At 37.1% G+C, this 21,214-nt stretch overlaps 1 protein-coding gene across 3 annotated transcripts in view; it reads left to right on the top strand.

The window, feature by feature from the left end:
• LOC139969044 (synaptotagmin-15-like) overlaps positions 1-21,214 on the top strand; it is a 150,542-nt gene that overhangs the window by 80,925 nt on the left and 48,403 nt on the right. For all 3 annotated transcript variants that reach the window (XM_071973771.1, XM_071973772.1, XM_071973776.1), the window contains exon 2: positions 3,012-3,228. In XM_071973771.1, coding sequence (XP_071829872.1) covers positions 3,012-3,228 — 217 coding nt within the window. The remainder of the gene's footprint in view (positions 1-3,011; positions 3,229-21,214) is intronic.

Raw genomic sequence — 21,214 nt, 5'->3', positions numbered from 1 at the left:
AACAAGCTTAGTCAGGACATGAATGTCAGAGATATTCAAGAGTTTGGTAGACTTATAAAAAGGTCTGTCGAGTCATTCGATGATAGTTCACTAAAAGAGCATGTCTATAAGAGAATGTGTAAAAGTAAGTGGGCCAGACGTTTTGAGCCTAGCAGGATCAAAGAAAATTTTGAGGGAAATTTCTGCCGAGTTCAGATCGTGAGATCTCGAAGATTGAAGAAATCTTTGAAGGCAAAATATAACGAAATATGTGTTATTACTTAGCGACCTTGAAATAAAGAGAAACATTTCCTCCAGCTATGATCTTAAGTGTAATTCGTTTCATCCCGCAGTCTTAGGTGCAGATATTAACATATCATGGTGGATAAGACGTAGTAGGTTCAAAGTAAAGCTTTCGTCTTATTTTGCTTTGGGGAACTGATAAGCAAAATTTGAAAGCAAAGTGACAAGTTAAATGGGAAAAATTCTGATTGATGGGATTAAAATGAGACATATTCACTTTTACATCGTGGAGGTATATACCTGGAGGAATTAGTCAAACTTTCTTATGATATATTCTACTTGATTGAGCTACTTTTAAGGGTTTTCTATACATTTTGAGATGGAGAAGATAAGACACTATTCCCATACAGTTTTTAAGGACATTTGTGCCAACAGTGTCCATTCTGAAACAGCTATGATATTGAAGAGTGACATGTCATGCTGATTGATTGTCAAGATATAAGTAGATAAATACCTTTAACATAAGCTTTCTGAAGACAAATTAAGACGTTACAACACACTTTTACTTGGTTTAGTACATCACAGAGGTAGATATGTTAGTGTTATTATATGAAGACTTTGTCATGCTTTTACATGGTTTAGTATATCACAGAGGCATATGGTTTGGGTTAGTATATGGAGACTTTGTCATGCGTTTACTTGGTTTAGTTTAGCACAGAGGCATGGTTAAGGTTAGTATATGAACATTGTCATGCTTTTACTTGGTTTAGTACATCACAGAGGTAGATATGTTAGTGTTATTATATGAAGACTTTGTCATGCTTTTACATGGTTTAGTATATCACAGAGGCATATGGTTTGGGTTAGTATATGGAGACTTTGTCAAGCTTTTACTTGGTTTAGTATATCACATAGGCAGATGGTTTGGGTTAGTACATGAAGACTTTGTCATGTTTTTACTTGGCTTAGTTTGTCACAGAGGGATATGGTTTGGTTTAGTATATGGACACTTTGTCATGCTTTTACTTGGTTAAGTATATCAGAGAGGCAGATGGTTAAGGTTGGTATATGGAAACTTTGTCAAGCTTTTACTTGGTTTAGTATATCAGAGAGGCAGATGGTTAAGGTTAGAATATGGACACTTTGTCAAGCTTTTACTTGGTTTAGTATATCAGAGAGGCAGATGGTTAAGGTTAGTAAGACTTTGTCATGCTTTTGCTTGGTTTAGTATATCAGAGAGGCATATGGTTTAGGTTAGTATATGGAGACTTTGTCATGCTTTTACATGGTTAAGTATATCACAGAGGCAGATGTTTTGGGTTAGTACATGGAGACGTTCAAACATCTTGAAAGTCGGGAACCGCCCCTGTCAATTGAGTTACAGATCCAAACTTATGGCAGCCGTTTCCATGACAACAGTATTCGTTTCAATCTGGATTGTACTATGTGTTATGAACCATGAACGAATGAGCATTCCTACAAAAATCTTAAAAACCTGGAAAATTGGAAACATGCATTTCAATTCTCTGTCATTTTAGCTTTAAAGTAACAGTTTTCTACAGTTGGGGCATTGATTCAATAACCTCCATCTCAACCCCCCCCCCCCCTTTTCATCATGCTTTCTTTGGTATACACAGTACAAATTGCAGTCCAGAAATGACTCTTTGGAATAATTATTTTCTATTAGCTACAGGAAAGAAACAAGCAGCCCTTAATATTAACTATGTTACAAAGTATATTGATTGTTAGATGACGTACCTACACAGGCAAAATATCTAGTTTGATTCCGCAGACCTTTCAACACTTTCAAAACACGGTTAGCAAGGAAGGTGATTGACACAGGGATCGAGTTGTTCCATAGCAACTACCTGATTGACCGTATAAGAAAACTGGCACAGTTCAGTACGGATAGCTTTCTTATGATGCATGAGTCATGCTATTAACAACATTGCAATCTTGAATAATTTCAATAATTCAATGAAATGAATTAAACTTGTGTGGTAAATTGTTTTCATCATATCAGCATAGTTATAGCTCATTACATATTCACAACATCATAAAAGTGTTATAGAACGTTTGTTTCAGATCTAAACTGATAATTTTTATACTGGCATCCTAAGAACTTACATTAAAAAAGTGCTCGGATTGGGCTAATACCGCTTTATTAGCTTTCACTTTGTATACATTACCATTAATGGATGCGATGTAGCATAGTGATAATATTGTATAGAGTAAAGACCGTCAAATTGATATATCAAGTTATTACGCCGATTTTTATGAGTATAACCGCTGTACTTAAGAAAATGTCAACGACGCGCGCACGGTTTAACGTTGTATGCTTGAACGTGAGATAACGGTGGCCAGAACTGTTTGAATGTAATGTTAAGAGGACATTTTAAGTATAAAAAGCAATTACTTCATTGCAGCAGTTTGTCGTCTAACGACGAAAAGGGATATCAAACATTTATTTATCTACTGAAATAAATCTTGCCAGCACCCATCGATCAAGTCGTGTAACTTGAGCATTTAAAATGTCGGATTAGATTTCAATTACGTCTAGGCAATTATTATTTTCGTCGGTAATTGCACAATTAGTAAGTATTTTCTCTATCAGTTTCAATTCTACGAAGAAGCTTAAGATGGAACTGAATGTCGAGCATGGCTAACATTTTTAGTTATAGAAATGTACTCCAATTAGATTTGTTCGAAAATTTACTAAAAGTATGACAAGAAGAAAGCCTTTGTGAAAGAATTTTCTTGTTCTAATCTATACGGTTTTCTTTCACCAGGACATGGACGGAAAACTGTCAACTTTTGTTGACAAACTCTACCACACGTGTTGTTGTTGTCCATCCTGGGGTAGGCCACTGCAACACTCAGAGTCCACTACAGCAATTATACCGCCACGCAAATCTCCTGCGTTATCCCGGAGACGTGTCATCAAAGGGTATGGTGGCGCATCCAATAGATCCCTATGCCGATCGGAAATCGTTAAGGTACAACCACGTGAGTCACTGTATGTTCTTCTCATAAACGCTATTCATCTGACCGTGTAGAAGTGGTTCGTTTTTTCTAAAGTATTGCGTTAACTACATCAAAACCATGCTATGAAACTTACGCTAAACCTTGTAGTGTTGTGCCCTAGAAGATGGTGGGAGATGGTGGGAGATGGCGGGTATGGTAATTGTGCTAATAAAGTACTTTATTTACTGGATCATATATGTTTGTCACTGTATCATCACGGTAACGATGAGCGTGCATGCACGGTAACGATGAGCGTTATAAGCGTGCATGTCGTGACGATCACTTTAATTACATACAGTTATACTCAATCTGAAGAATACATTACGAAAACATACAAGGGTATGATAGCACGATCTTAGACACACGTAAAGTTGTTTTAAAACCTTGGGAGTTTCAGGGCTACAAATTAGCTACAATGTTTCTTGTAACACGCCTATACAGAGTACTGAAGCAGCAACTTGAGTGAAGAGTATTGTGTCATTGCAAAAGCAATCTAAATATAAAAGCAAAGCGAGTATCTTCTCATGATTATAAACTTTACCCCCATGCGGCAGCTGACTAGATACAATGCATATCAGAAAACATTTGTTTTTCTCACAGCTTTCATTATTTTCTATAGGAAAGTAATGATTTGTTATTACATCGTAAGCTGCCAACAGACAAAATGCGACTACCAACACGGGAACTCACGCAGTTGGCCTCGTTTTTTGGTTATGAATTGGCGGACGATTTCGCGAAACTGCTTTGTCGTTGGCCTACAATGTCAACAAAGGCGATAATTCCCTTTTTATGTAAAAATCGTTGTAACTTGCTATAGGATTTTCAAATCAGAGGAAGTTCAGTCAATTTGATAGTATTCTGTGTGTTCCACAAACACCTGTCCAATCGAAAGTATCAGTGGCATTGTGTTTGCACATGCAAAAATATGAACTATGTAGTCTAATGCACATACCATTAGGTCAGTTCCTCAGATGCATCACATGCAACTCATGTTTTGCAATGTGGTACAAATGTGTCCAGGACAAGTTGTGTTGAATGTGATCGAATGGGGGAGGGGGGGGGGGCTCTGTTCTTTATATGAAGTTAAAAGAACATGATAAGGATGATGTGTCGTCATCTCTGAAGGCTTAAAGAAGCATTCCAGAATTTAAGCATATTTTAAAACCTCACTTGCTATAGAACTATTACAGAAACTTTTTTTTGTGTGTTCCTGTTTCCTGTTTTAATCGCTCATGTGTTTTAAGAGAATACTATAAAAAGTGTCCTTGTTGATCTCCATAGAGACGGGAATTATAATAAAAGTTTTTCACCAATGCGAAAGATACCAGCTCATGAAATGAGGCAAAACATATTTTCATTTTACAGGAATCAGTTCGAGTTTTCAATTTCGGATCACTCAAATAGTGCAAAACTTAATAAAACAAGTGATCAGCGACTAATATGTCTTTAAATTTGATCAGAATTTGGTGCTCTAACCATACTTTTCATTCCAGTATCTGACATTTTTGACAACAATACAAAGTTAGGTCTCAGTGTAGGTCTAATTCTGCTAGAAGAGTAAGAAGAAACTATACTCAACTCGTTTGCCTGGGCAGCGGATTGTGGGACGGGGGGGGGTGAGTAAATAGCCCATTGCCATTCGCAACAATTTTTCAAAAATAGTCGTAAAGGAACACTACCACCACAAATTTTGGAAGCTTTCTACTCCTCGCTTTTTTTAACCATGCAGGGATGCTCTCGAGAAAGGACAGTGTTAGATCATTCAGCTGGACCCTCTATTAGGGCCTTTTTGAATATAATGATTTGGAGGGTGGTGAGGTTTGGCACCGATCCCACTGTTTAAAGCAACTTGCTCCTTTTCAAGTCTGGTCCCCTAAAGTGAAGATGTAAGTATTTTGACAAAACTCAATAATTTAGATGTATTAGCAAACTAGGTCTCACTTTTCCAGAATTTCATCCAGTTTTGCTGTGTTTTTGGCAAATCTGATAATTTGCAGCCTTCACCCTCCCCCCCCCTCCCCAAACACACACCATATACACACTGCTATATTGCTTTAAAAAATGCTTTACGCATTGATACCAACATAGAGTCTCATATAGCTCATAGGAGACGGAATAGTCGACTTTTATGAAAAGATGAAATTTCCAATGTCCCATCTAGGCTACCGTACAACACATACAACACTAAAGCTGTTCTGGGGAACCCCCAAATCCGACTCGTTTTTCCCCTGTCACTTTATGATAGCTTCTGACGCGACTGCTTTTATCCCTTCAGACGGAGTACACCTGCAATGTATCATTAATTAAAATATAAATATATATATGCCAATGTGTATTCGATTGACATTCTGTATATATCAGTACCATTTTGCTATGCCTGATTGCGGTACGTGTTTCCTCTTCACATATAATAGTAAATATGATATAGATACGAGAGTTATTTTCAGCTAACTGGTCACGGCTGTGTTGATGTTGGTTCAAATTCTCTTCATACTCCCCGGGTTTGCTTTGAGCATCTCCCGAACCCATCTCTCATGTAAAGCCGTACAGTTAGCGATGAATGTCATCACAACAGATGTGGCTGATATTTCACCGTTGTTTTTTATTTTATTTTAGAGAGTCCGCAAAGTATATCTAGTATCCTTTTGTCTGTCTGCATCTCGTTTTTTTTACAACGTCAATTAAAGAGAGATCCCTGCAGGTTTCTCTGACGTCATCACTGGTGCAACGTCACAAGCCTTAAAATAGCCAACCTTATACCGCCTTACAATTATACAGTTTAGAGTGTCTAGATTTAAGACGGGCTAGCGAAAGGAAAACAAACTAACTTCGGATTCGTGTCCGTTGCTGCTAGGTGTAAATTCATTTGCGTGGGTAGGTTCATCGTCAAAGCAACATCTGTGAGTTTCGTTCGCGTAAAGAATTTATTTAAGATACACTATGTTTTGCGTGCTAATCCTTGATAAATATATTGTCCTTGCCCACCAATTTCCTCTGAGTAATCCCTCGAAATAAATGTGTACTAAATACAATGGCATATAAGCATATTTCAGTAAACTTGTAGAATATTTATAGAGAGAGTGAGCTGGGGACATTTTATCAGTTATGCTCTGTGTAGATCGCTAATTAAAGGGCCATTCGATGCAATCTTAGCTAACTTCCGCAGGTAAAAGAGGCACGACTTTTCGCCTGCGTTTTAATAATCGTAAGATATCGAAACCGGACAAATTCTTTAGACACCCATTGGCTGAGTTCTGCAATCTCTGTCAAAAATTCTGAAATTTATTTTAATTGCTACAAATTTCAAATCTACTGCAGGACGAAAACGAAAAGAACTAGATTGGATTTTCAGTATCCTGTCCTCTCTGTTGTCAAAAGATTGAACTATGAGGACATATTCACCTACAAGTCCAAAAATCCTTACATACGCATTCCGTTTGTAACTAACGCCCCCCTCCCCATGCTAGCTTTTCGTCAACCCCCAACCTTAGATTTCTACTCACTTCCTCCAGGCTCCCTTACACAGTTTCCACCTCCGCAGGTAATATCCGTTGCGGAAAATCCTCGAAGCCAAATATGCCCCCATATTACCCCATGCAGGCACCGTGGTCAAAATTCTTGTGATTCTAACATTGTAATTTACATATTCTACTGTGTACTTTGCAAAGAGGGCAATGTAGGTGAAACAGGTTCTCGATTCCGCTTACGTTTCAATACTCACAAAAATCCTATTCGTGATCATTTTTGCTGGATTCCCCGTTTCCGAACATTTCAATCTTCATAGACATTCCAATATTATTTTCTAAAACAATATACTCCTTATTTGTCAATTATGAGTCATATCTTATTTCTCTGTTTTTTCTAATAATATTGTCTTTTGTAGTATACGTAGACTTTCTTCATAATATATATTTAGCCGACGTTATTGAGTGTTTCGTGGAATGTCATCAAATAAATTTGTAACTTGCTTATATTCCTAATAAGGAAGAAAAGTGTAGACACATACGGTATGTAATATAACATGTCAGTGACCTTCCAATAGAATCAATTTGGTGTCTGTAAAATTGGTCTGTCTTGGAATTATTTTTTCACCGAGATCTCAGGCGGTGATTGAAAGGATCGGAAACGCCAGATGCCGTCCGCATTATGTAACACCGGTAATACATCAATGCTATCGCAATGCGAAACACAGGCAGGCGTATAAACCTTGGGTATTCAGCATGTTGGGGGACAGCATGTGTGAATTGTTTCTTCAGGGGGGTGGGAATTATCAGAGGGTTTAAAACTCCTAATTGGGTTGTTCGTTGCAGGCACTCCTGTTAAGTGTCCTTCGTGGATAGTGACAATTCTGTTAATCCCCCTCCCCTCCCCGCCCCACCACCCCCTGCCCAACGGCTTTAGTAACTTCTCCCTACCTCTCTAGCATAATTATACCTACTCTATGGAACGCGAAAAGGGCAAACTGATTTCGTTGTCTAAATTATAGTTGTTGCTGCTTTTTGACCACGCTGTTGCTCAAACTCACGTTGATGTCTAAAATTCTGTTGTCTCAACTTACGTCGTTGTCTAAACTTCCGTTAAACTTATCAACGAAATAAGTTTGCTCTTTTCGCGTTCTAATCTTGTATTGCTGTTTGGTGAAAACTGTCAGATACTGTAATGAAACGTATGATTAGAGCACCAACGGTGTTAAACTCACAGGCACACATTGAGTTTATTTGTAATGAGAGAAGTTTTGGTAAACTTGATGGTTAGTAGATCGAAAGTTGTGCTATGCGCTGCACGTTTTGTTGATAAGTTGTGAATATAAGCAGGCAATTTGTGCAATATTTAGAAAAGATATTTCGACTGTAATATCAAATGGATTATGTGTACCCTTGAGATACTCCAAGGATTACAAGATATATAAACCACATAACGCAGAATATTATTTGGTACTCTTTTCCGTCAATTAAAAGGATTCAGTTTAATTATACAGCAACGCCATAGAGTAAACTTCACTACTTATATACTGTAGAAAATTGGGGCAGAAACATAACCTTATCTGCCGGCCCCCTTTATGAAGATGTGCATTAATTCTAAGAGGAAGATTGGCATTTATAGAGAATAAAAATAAAATTTGGAAAATAATATATTAAGAGAGGAGATGAATAAGAACGATGTTTGAGAAATATATCTCTATTATCTAATATCTAATATCTCTCCTGGTGTGTAAAATGGTGGTTTAGTGATATAGATCTTGACGTTTCGCGTTTAGATGTAAAACCTGTAAGATAGCACTTCTAAATCCCTAAGCAATTGATGACTGGTTTGTGATGCGTGACTTGAACTAAGTCAGTCCACGTTGCCATAGTTTCAATTTTCACATATCTTGCGATATGAATTGTCAAATGGCAGTCGCATCAGTGCGCTTCGCGCTTTCGGCAAAATGTTACGTCAATGCGATACATGATGAAAACGCTGACATTTATGTTTTGTGGACGATCCCTTCTTTGTTTATATCTTTTGATACAAGACAAGAGGGACTGACGTGTCAATTTTGAACCGAGTTTTGAACTGTGATGAAAGAAAATCTGCCTTGTGGTTATAATATACAGAAATGTAATATACTTTGTAAGGAAATGTGAGTTATTGACTACAACGGCTATGTAGACGTAACTTCGTGAAACTGTGGAAGAGCTAATCTTTAACGGACCACATCGCTACATATCTTCAATTCTGCATCAATTTCTGAAACATTTACGAATTATTGAGCTAGCAAATTGCCTATATATTATTGTATTGTCAATATTGATAATCCTAATGTAAATTTGAACCAAAAATAAAACAAAACTGTTAGCAAACTGCTTATCCACTAAGGGCCTGATCCACTAAGGGCCTGTGTAATAGAATGTGTATAACAGTAAGTTGGCCTGACGTTTCGATCCTAGCAGGATCTTCTTCACGGAGGTTAAAAGACAAGTAACAGTAACAAAAGGGGCAAATAAACGCAGAGAATACAGTCAGGTATTTACAGGTAAATTTGAACCATCAGGGAACTGGTATTGGGACTACCTTTTGATTAGTTTTACTAAACACACCCAGTTATTGCAAGCCAACAGAAACTCATGTGAAGCTGGCCTATCTATGTGATGATCGTCGACGAGCGCCTTTTTATATCAAGCCTTCCCATGTTGAGGAGTGTTCGTGAAATAACGAGACAGACGTGTAATTGTCGCTCCCGTCTCTGCTCCCGAGACTGCCGCTTCACTCCCCTTCCGACGAACGATATTTTACCTCAGCATCTGACCATTTTCTTCATTGAATATTGATGGGCTGTGAGGGAGGAGGGGGGGGGGGTTATCCCACTCATCATCACTGCAGGGCAGCCATGACGAATAGAATTGATTCAAAACCGTTGAAAGAAGAGAACCAAACCCCGTTTCCCAATTTGTAAACCAGAAATACCAAATCCACAAAAGTCTCTCCCTCAACAACACATGCCCATCAGCAATTTTGGATAGGTCACAAGAACGTAGTTCCTGGCGGGCATTTGAAAGGGGAACCTGATGGTTATGGGATATAGACACTATACCTCTACACAATGCCTTGGATGTATAGCAAACTTTTCTTTTATGTCGTATTGAATATGAGTAAAAGAAAGATGTAGTACAACCTTATATCATATTTTGTACAAGACTGATGTACCATTATGCGATTGTGTCAACACAGATCTTTCCAACAAAGTTTCAACGTTTGTCTTCAAGAATGACACTCACTTTCCGAACCGTCTGTAGTGTAAGGGAAAGGTTAAAACAAGATCAAGTATTGGATTAACCATACGTGGAAAGAAGTCACTCCCAACACTTTTTGCCTGCTTCCTGCTTACACGTTCACTTAAAGGCATTGAAGGCTGGCCCCAAACCGTGTGCCGCCCACTGAAAAAAAGTTAACTTTCCGTTGCTTGCAAGTGAAGTTTTCTTCTTGTCGCAACAAAATGCAGACAGTAATGAAACGTGATACCTTGTTATCTTTTATCTGGACCTGAGATCAGGGAGTTCCATAACAACTCCCTGCTGAGATGGTCATCGTTGCTATGTACACTGTGTTGTGGGTAATGACCGTAGCTGCATGTATTGACTGTACACTACTGTCTAATTACCGACGGTTGCAAGCTGTGTGTGTATTTTCTGGGATCGATGGTGGTGTCTAACACTTCTGTCACACCTCATTCGAAATTAGGTCAGATTACCGGCATCAGACGTTTCTTTGTGCGCGAGTCTTCACTCCCTCTTTAATGGAGCCTCTTTCATCACATTGATAACTTGCAATTGTGCAACGAATCATTAATGTTACAAATAAATAATGAATATTTTCGCATTGCTATAGTACCATGCAAAGGGGAAGAGGAACATCACACCCGATACTCATAGTTGTGGAACATGAACAGTAGTTACTGTACTAGCTATGAGTATCGGGTGAACATCATCCTGATAGAATCAAGTCCTCTCAACAATTTCTCCCTCCAGAAATGAGACTATTTGATCTAGCACTGAATTATAAACAGCATTGATAGGGAAACTAGCATCAGTTTGAAAATGTATTCTAGGGAAGATTTAGAGATTATCCCTTTGTACCAAGCCCCCCCCCCTCAATACTGTGGGTGACGTCCAAGCCCACAGCCTCATGTATCCGCTGGCAATCCTCCATGCATGCTTCTGTGCTTATCTGTTTGACCAAATATGTGAATACATCCACTGAAAACAAGTCTTGTCCGCATGCGACATCGTAGCTTAAAGGTCACCGAACAAAATTCAATTAATAACTGTAAACTAAATTTTGTAATTAACTTATCCCCAGAGGAGATTTTTTACACCTTATACAATATAGTCATTTTCTTAATAATCCAGCTCTTAAAGCCGTAATAGTCTGTATTGACACGAGCGGTGATAAATCAAAAAGTGACTTAATCCCTACTTTCCGGTCACCGAGCAATACATAATTAATACCAAAGTGAAACACGGTATAACATCATAGAAATCAGCGTACCACTGAAATCCAATGTGTTTCATTCAGCAAAGAGTTAACAACTCCCTGATTTCATTTTTTCCATTTTCTGTTTTCTTGGGAATAAATTAGGTCAAACTGATATCTTTACCTGATCTGATAAGTTCTCCGTCGTTGTATGAAGATGCTAATAAGACACAAACACACACATCTCATCATGTCATGAATATCAATAGTACACTATGGCATATAGAGCGTCTCATTTGACCGGAGAGACCGTTCATCTCACGTTTTATTCAGGTCGTCAAAAATTAATTAGACTATATATAATAAGATATTTTGATAATCGATGACATTATCGAAGCGACATTATACTCCTGCTTGAATAACATTTGGAGATTATAATATGGGGATAGCATTAACGAAGTAAGAAAACTGCGATCTTTTGCATGTACGATGAAATTGAACAGCGAGTGCTTTTTGGATTATCTGGAAGGGTTTCTCAATTTTCTCATCAACTTATATAATTCGGTAAGTTAATGTATATTCGTCGCATTAATATATGCTTTTTGTATCTATGTTTGTTTGTAACATGTACGTTTGTATAAACAGGGAGAAGTGTTATCACTATATGATGTACTGTTTTTCGTCATTAACAAATGATTAGGTTTATAGGAAATTTCTAAACCAGCGTTTGGTATATAAGATAATAGACACAGAGATATATTGATGTAGTATGCTTAATCGTTCATCGTTTAGTAGGGATGGTGCGTGTGTTTGGACGGCTAAACTTATAGAACTGTTTATTCACATCTGTATAAATTAAACTTGAGGAATTTATCCAGAAAGTGTGCTTCATGATAAGTTAGTCATATCTTGCTATTTTTCAAAACTTTGGTCTCTATATAAGGGGCTCATATTTCGAAGCGGTTGAATGAAATATTCTCACAAATTTAACAGACATAAGGCTTTCATGGCAACAAATAACACATTTCCATGTATAACAAAATTGTCAATGACTAATCCCCCACCCCCACTTATTGTCATAGTGATTCTGTGAGTTATATGACTGAAAGTTGCAATATCGTTTAGAGTTATTGTGTGACGTACAACAAGTTACGTAGATTAACATTCACAATTAGGCCTTGCTCACGACGCCGACGTAAACATCGACTTGGTCTTAAGAAGCATTCCAGTTGTTGTAATTGGTATATTACAACAAGAATAATTGTAAAACTATTACCTGTATACTCAACGTTATTTTAGCCCATTGCATATCAAGATGCTATTTCTGCATGCCCTATAATTATCAGAAGGAGGTGGGGGCTGGGGGTGCAGCCCCCCACCCCCAACCAAATATTTTTGTGAAAATTCGGGCAATATGCTGAGAATTTTTCGGGCACCTACTAATAAAATAATTTGCAATGTGTTTTTCATTGGTTAAACTGATATTATCATCATTATTATTGTCACGACTTCCCCAATATTTCTAACCAATATGGCAGGGTAATAACACGGCAAATGATTGTATGTTATTGACATGCGATGTAATAACCAATGCATGCCTATATGACGTGCACTGTCAGATGTTGAACGAAAGCCGTACATTTTTCGACCGAACTGATGTCTAAGACTATACAGATTTAAATATAATTGGTTCATTTATCTCGAGGATGTTCAAGGAGAACAGGGTAAATAACGATAATGATTTTTAAGGCCAATTTAAGGCTTGCAGATTCTTTCGCATGGTGAATCTAATAAAATCAACTTGATGCGACATTGGTGTACTAATTTTAAGGCTATGTTAAAGAAAACAAATATCTTGACATTTTTTATGATATGACCGAAATCTCTCATATTAAGAAATTACAAGTATACCGGCAGAATGATGTATCGATGTGTCCCTGACATTTAGAAGAATATTTTCAAAATACACAAAAATGTCAAACCTTTTATTAACGTCAAGTTTGTGTTTCTTACTCTCTCTCTTTTTGCACTGCAAACGGCTACATTGCTAAGTGACGACTTTCAAATACAGAAGTAAGCCTATTTTTGGACATTCTCAGCTCAATTCCAGACATATTGAATTAAAATTCAAAACATTTGCGTGCTACCTTGACAGAACTTGTTTCTGGCAGTCATTTGAATTAAAGCGATTCCATCGCATACGTGTGAGCTGTTTACCTTCATTGTTATGTTTGGGGGCATTTGTCTTGTTTTTGCTTTACTTGTTCTTTTAAATTGTTCATCGTTTCAAGTTCCCATGACTTTTCCTGGCACCAATAGATATTGCATATCGGTCCGGTATACATAAGCAAAAAACCACTGTTTTGAGAAGGCGCACCATTTTTGTTATGAAAGAGGGAGCTAGCACGTTACGTCGTCCGTGTAGCGGTCTATCGGGAAGGGTTCCCCCTATCCCTGAGATATGATTGTGAAATGAAAGTTACTTAGATACAAAAGAAAATGGTGCGATATTTTGTAAAAAACAGAATTAATCAATGTTGAAGAAATTTCAATTGTTTATAGGTCAGTGCACCGTAAACAATTTTAATGTTATGTGCTGTACACTAGAAAGTCTTTGTAATATTATTTATCATTGCGGTTCCTATACGCGTATTGACGACCATTGTCACAGACTGGCAATCAGCTTGATAAATATTTACGTTCGGGTTGTGAGAACATTAATAAACAATGATCTTGAAAACAAGTCATATGTAACACTGACCGAAAACAAACAGAGGTACAAGTCCATACACGTACTCCCCCGCATAGCTTTGTATTTTATTCGTACTCACGGCTTAGTACGTTGTAATCGTGCTAGAAGTAGCTTGGAATCTTATGTATATATATATATATATATATATACAATAGTACAAGACTATTAGCGTACGCCTACCCACACTCAGTCTTTGTACTCGTATGAGTGTTCATAGCAAGAGGAATTATACTTACATATCTGTACTCACGCTGCAGTACTCATTAATATTCATGACATTAGCACCAAAAACAATAGGGACCATGTACTCCCCATGGGGGATCTACATTCCAAGTATGGGCTAAATCAAAGTTACCCCTGTTGAGATTTCGTGTTTACAAGCTAATATTGGCGAAATCTTTCTTAGCCCCGCCCACTCATGAATATCAATGAGATCAAAATTTATGTAGTGCAAACATATGTACCACCTTGAACTTATTCCATTCCTACAAGTGTGCTCTCGAACTAATGTAATTAAAACCAGATGTACCATATTTGTGGGATTTTCATGGTGTATTCCACGAGGTTGCATGCACTAACTATAAACTACGTGTTAAGCGCCGGTGGTTAAACTTTTCTTCAACAATTCCAAAGTTTAACACATTTCGATGTTTTCATTGTACGATGACCATCTTTGCCAGAGAATTATTATTATTCTTCTATCATTTTCTTTCCCTATTTATTTAAAGTGAAATTGGACGTACGAAGAAGCAAAGTACAGACCTACAGTGTTAATAAAGTTAGCAAAGTCTAGAAATGTTCGGAAAGTTACTTTATTATTTAATTTTAATTTTACCCGTGAAACACCACATCCTTGAAGGGTGTATTTCAATAACGGATGAAACATACAAATTTTATGAAACGTATATTCGCTAAACGTAATAACATTATTGGTCTACTCGCTTAATTAAAAACATACAGTTTGCAACATCTGCGTAAGAGATATATGATTGTCAACCTTGTAGAGAAAGTACACGGCAGCACACATAATATGAAAACAAGGAACTGGCAACTAAAATGTCTTACAAGGTTTTCATAAATCTGTTGAACTGTTGCTGTGTGATCGTTCGAGAGTGTATGGATAGTGATGGTTTAAACATCACCGCGTGACAAATACTATAGTATAAGTATACTTTATGGACTCTGCAAAGTTATAATAAAAAAAGTATACATTAAGTGCAGAGAGGCTAGAAAATTGGTTTCTTTTCTATACACCAAGTATATTTACGTTTGAGAGATGTGCTGTTTTCTTTCCCTCAAATTACATATTTGAATGAAGACAATTTGAAGTATATATTTCGTTACTTGGCAGAGCACTGGTTCTGCGATGTACGGTCATGGTGGTGCGTTATAGATATTGTCGGCGCTGTACAAGTTTGACAGCTTAGCATACCATTTGCAATATATATATCCTGTACTGTATCAGTAAAATAAAGCAAAGCAACGATATGTGGAGTAGAGAAAATATTGAAATAACAATTGTCCCGTCTTTTAATGCTCAGATGAAAAACCAAACAATACGATCCTCTCCATCACTATCATTAGTTCTCACTTCAAAAAAAGGGCAAGTCCAAAATACAATGATTATAACTTACCTACTAAAGTGGATCTATGGCAGATGGTATGAAGCTCATTCTAACTATAATTTAGCAGTTATTGTGTTTACAAATGTAATAGCGAAACGTTCACCTATGAAAATAAGCTTGGAAATCTTTTGCACCCGACATTTTAATACAGTACAACGTTGGATGTTCTCATACACTCGTAAAGTCTTCTACACCACATTACCTAAACAAAATTTCAAGGAAATAATTTTGCATTTGAGAGCAACCAAATTGATAAAACAAATGCCTGTATCGATTATCAGACAGATATTTGATGGTGTTTTTAAAGAAATAAAGAAAACATTATACAAAAAGGCATGGAACTTCCCTTTTTGCTGCACTTGAAAAAAAAACATGCATATTTATATCGAACTTGAAATACACGACATATAAAAACGATTTTATTCACGTAATTTGACTTTACCAGGAGCAGAACCACGTATACTTCTGCCCCTCCCTCAGAAATAAAATCAGAGGGGCTTAACCCCAAAAAGCAGACAGAATATTACAAATAATCCTACTGTACGGTAAAAGCCAAACAGTCTAGAATTCTTCAACACTGTTTCAAAAGTTGCAAAATGTAGCACCAATTTACCTTTACGCACCCTCCATTTTACCAAATTTCCTCAAAGGGGAACGGCAACCCCTCCCTTTTGATCCCACTCCAATAACATTGTACCCCTCCTCAGTACAAAACTGGTGTTTGCGCCTCTGGCTCATTATTATTGCATGTCACAGGAATTGAGCATTGAATAAATGTGCACATTCTTACTCGCAATCAAAATACAAATGGATTTTGGTAATTTTACATAACCAACATAAATCATACATATAATACTTCAGAAACATAAAACACATTGTTATGTAGTACACTACTAATATATGCGACATTGCAAATTCCAGTGAGCATTTGTTTTGCAGAGAAAGTCTGGACTCGCTCAGCCTAGGTATCATTCGAAGAGAATAATTGAAAGGTTGAGACCCAGAAATTTAAATCCAGAAGAAAACGGGGAATTAGAGCCTTCAAGATAGCAATCTAAGCTGTCGTCTCTCATGAATTCTAGGAATTGTTGAGGGGGCAATAAACATAATGAATTGTTTGTGTCTTTTGGATGTAGTCACGTTCTCTTATCCAGCGTAGTAATCTAGTACTAATATCTTGACTTCCCTTTGCAAGTACAGGGAGAGGGGTGACTAAGAAGTTACTGCAGGGCCTTACGATATTTCATAGACAATTTCCTATTGGATTACAACAGTTTCTTATAATGAAGCATTCTATTAGATCTATATCATATATTACACATAACTAGGTAATGTTTACTTACATAAATTAACGTGGTTACAATAACTGTGGTTATTAATCATGGCATATTCTTAAGTATATTAAGGTGACCAATTATTTTATCCAAAGGCAGGTAATGTTGAGGCTTACGCATTTATTCATTGCAAAGCGTTCAGTTTCCTATTTCACTAAACCTAAAATAACAGCTCTTTTGCTTTCAGGTACCTCCAGCATGCTTTTCCTTAATACAGGTTTTGTTTATGGTACTATCATGAATGATATATGAAGGGCAAATAACATTTTTTCTCCTTCCAATTTACATCTTTAAGTAAATTGTTTGGCATCACTGAACTACTCTACATACTGATCGTTCCTGTGGGGTATGATTTGTCAGATAGCTGAGAGGCAAAACATATGACTAAGTTGGCTTGACTGGAGAGCCAATTTCAAGTCCAGAGAAAGTTAACTCGAGTTCGGACTCGGTTACTCCAGCTCTAAATATACAATTATTCACTTTTCTCCGCTCTCCTCTAGCACGTGAAACATATCTGACCGACAATCATCTATTTGCCACCATGAGTCGGACTCCCTCACAATACCGTTACCCAAATAACATTCTTTCTCCCACTTTCCCACCCAAACATGAATATAACCCTATAACAACTGCCCGAAGAACTCACTATACATTTGCGTATGTATACACTCTAAAAACCAAAGTGCTGAAAACAGCACATAGAGTGCTATTTTACAGCACTTTCCAAGAGCCCTGAGAGGGACAGCACCCTAAGTGCTATAAATAACACTCTCAATGGTGCTAACTATACCAGCACCTGAAAAGTGCTGCAACAGTCCCGCACTTTAAGTGCTACCACCAGCACTGGAAAGAGCAAAGTAGGCACCTGTAAGTGCAAGTCCTTAGGTCAGTATTAGGGTGTACAGAGCACCACTTACTGTAGACTCAGAATCTGTATCACTTGCAAAATATGGAATGTAAAGGGTAGGTCAAAACACATCATCACCTGACTGAAATAAAAGGGAACACATTTTTTCTTTTCTTTCTTTCTTTTATTGCTTCCTGTACTTGAGAAATAAAAAAATCATGAGTTAGACTTAAACCATATAGTGTAGACAGATTAGCTTAAGTATGTCAGCTAAGCCCTTTGTTTACTATAAAAATTTAAGGCTGTTGACCAGAAGTGCTAGAGTATATCCATGCATAGTGTTCTAGCCTAACTTTATGTTTACATTTAGCCATGGATGTTACTAAGTTAAAACATGATATTAATTTACTGTATTAGTACTGAGTGATATTGACAGTAGATGGGACTATGCACCCCAAAAATCCAGTAAAATCCAGATTCCAACTGGATAAGATCTCAGATTGGACAAAAATTAAATAAATAAACAAACCAGTTTTTACCACCCAATGAGGTTGAGTTTCCATGGTCCCTTATTTTGAACAACATCTTCAAACCTATTCACTCCACTCTTTTCATGAAGTCAAATGAAAATAACACCAACTTGATCCCCAAATGGGTCAAAAATAAACTGAAACACTGAATATCCTCTAACAGTCTGAATGAATGTTTTAAAACAAGATAAAAGTAACAGTGACAACACCCAATCAAGACTAAGTTAGGTAAACCTACGCTCCCAAGGGCGAGCAAGTGCCTGACATATTGTGAGTCATTAATTATTAATGAGTAATTCATGTGAGTGGCTGTGGCTGAGATCTGGTGCAAGCAGTATCCCTCCCATGTTTATAAGCAACTTAAATTATCAACTGTACAACCTGAATAACTGATCAAAACTTGATTTATCCATCACAACCAGGTTCATCTGGAGATGATTTTAGAGATATATGTGGGTCTAAGTTTTTTAGTGGTCAGTTTTGTATTTGCTTACCCTGTGTTGTAGGCCTTATAATTCTGTTAATGTCAAAATCCAACTACACTTTAGATAATAGCTACATACTAAGCTCTAAAGGATTACAAGAAATTGAATTGAAACACTGATCCCAAAGATAAAACATACGGCATGTTTTTCTACTACAAAATGGCCATTGCAACTTACTTAAGAAACGTTATGAGAAATCATGAAAGAGATTAATGCTTGTTATTAAAACGAATAAATTTTCAGACATGCTTGCAAAAAACTTTCCTTTATGCTTTTAAACTAAACTGTGAACAGTCTCTACTCCACATTTTGCAAAGCAATCCTTATCTCCTTAACACGATTACTTATCTTTTGACCTGATGGAGGTATGCCATACACCACAGTTTGGATAAAGGTGTAGAAATCTGTGAGCTGCACCGCATATGCTACAATAAAAACATAATGAACTTTCATTAGAATATCTGTAGCTGCTACAATTCCACATGCTTGCCTGGAAACAGGTAGGGCAACTCCATCCAGAACTACAAAAAACTGCTGCAAGTCAGTCACATTGCTTCCAATGGCCAAGAGGTGTGGCTGTTTTCTGCTGAGTTGGCTTTTCTTTGCATATTCTTCCACATTTGTTCCGATCTAAGAAGAAAGAAAATTAATTCATGCATTAATTTCCAAAATAGTGCCGATTTCTCAAGTAACCTCTGAAAATTCAACTAGTCCAGCTGACAATTACTTCACATCCTGCTTGCATCACTAACCGTACTATTATATATCTTGCCTGAACTGCTGCCTGGCTTGTGCCATATTTTAACCAAATATAAAATCCACATTAATAACTAACCAGCTACAAAAATATGCAAATATAACTTGATATATAATACAGGATTATCTGGCTCAGGTACAGAATAGTCTACATTAACCCACATCTGGATCAGATAGTTTTATGTGGTTGACTCTTATCTCCTGAAGGAAAGACACATTTAATAAGAGCACCTACCTGGACCGCCCAGCACAGATTGAGCCAAGGGGCTGAGGCCTAGAGGACAGAATGTCAGTACCAATATCCCTAGGCTCAAATGGTTAAAGATTGATAACTCTGCATGAATTTTGGCAGATCTTTCCCACTCAACACACAAAACAACTTACTGGTTGCCAGGCGATGAAGTAGCGGACATTGTCATCTCGACTGCATTTTCTACTTTTCCTTGTGTTGAAAGACGGCAATAGGTGAACCTATGCAAAGAGACCGTACCTGGATGCATGTTCTAAAGAAGAAAATGAAAAGTTTCTTAATAATGAAAAACATAAAAACAGATTACATATCTCAACAAAACAGATGTATATGTCAACAAAATAGTGTGACGTGTCAGTTAGTAATTGTTTGTTCCTACTACTTGCTCCAGAAATTGCAATATACAAATTACACATAGGCACTGCATGCCAAAAAAAAATAAAAAAAACATTATTCTGATATACTTTATGTCCACTGAACCCAATTACATAGGCCTATGTCAATTTCACAGTCATAGGTCTTTTCAAAGTCACTAAAATAAATATGGTGGAAGACTGAAGGATTTCTGGGATTCTTCTATAATTGAAATTGGTTAGGCCAGGAAATTAATACTTTTGCTTATTGAATGCACTGTGGATGGAGGAAACTAAGGCATCAAGTGGTACAGTAACTTGTATCGATGAATGAACCAAGCAAGTGGCTATACAGGTACAAACTTACACCACCAGACTTACAACATTGGTTCTAGAATGTTTCTAGAATAATAACACACCCCTCCACCCACAGCGCTTTAACAGTACGTAGCTCAAGAAACCAATTTCCTTCAGTTTACCCTTACTCCACAGCTGGAATTAAAGCAAAAGTGAACAGGATTGCCAGCTTAATCAATTTTAGTGAATGGGCCTAAGAATTGGCTACAAATTTAGACCCAATAGTTATAACCTTTGATCTGAAATCTGGATACAAGTTTTAATCCACTGATTTCAACAATTTGCGAGCAATCTGATAATGATCTGGCTATTTTTGATTCACACGCTGCAGCCTGAATTAACACTTAAATGATCTTTGACCTCAATTTTTGGATACATTCGTGATGGGTCCCCTCCCATGGATCAGTTTAGCCAAGTTAGCTTCAGTACTTGAAAATTCACATAAGACTGCAGGAGATAATACCACTTAATGAACTATCGTTAGACAGGTAGATGCCCACCAATCACATAAGCTCCCACCAGCTTCTATGGTGTCAGAACTTAAGTCTTCTTCAAAATCTAGATTGGAATGTAATTCAGTTTTAGTTTAATCACTTTCATTCATTTCTTCCATGTATGTTTAAAGAAAGTTGGGTACCAGACAAACTGTTAACAGCATTGCCACTTTTCTGTACATGATTTCACCTATAGCAGTCTTTTAAAGAGCTAACATACCAAATATTCACT

This window comes from Apostichopus japonicus, chromosome 6, assembly GCF_037975245.1.
Source record: "Apostichopus japonicus isolate 1M-3 chromosome 6, ASM3797524v1, whole genome shotgun sequence".
In the NCBI taxonomy this organism is placed as follows: domain Eukaryota; kingdom Metazoa; phylum Echinodermata; class Holothuroidea; order Aspidochirotida; family Stichopodidae; genus Apostichopus; species Apostichopus japonicus.
Note: the sequence above shows the minus strand (reverse complement) of the source record. Positions and strands in the feature narration are given on the sequence as shown.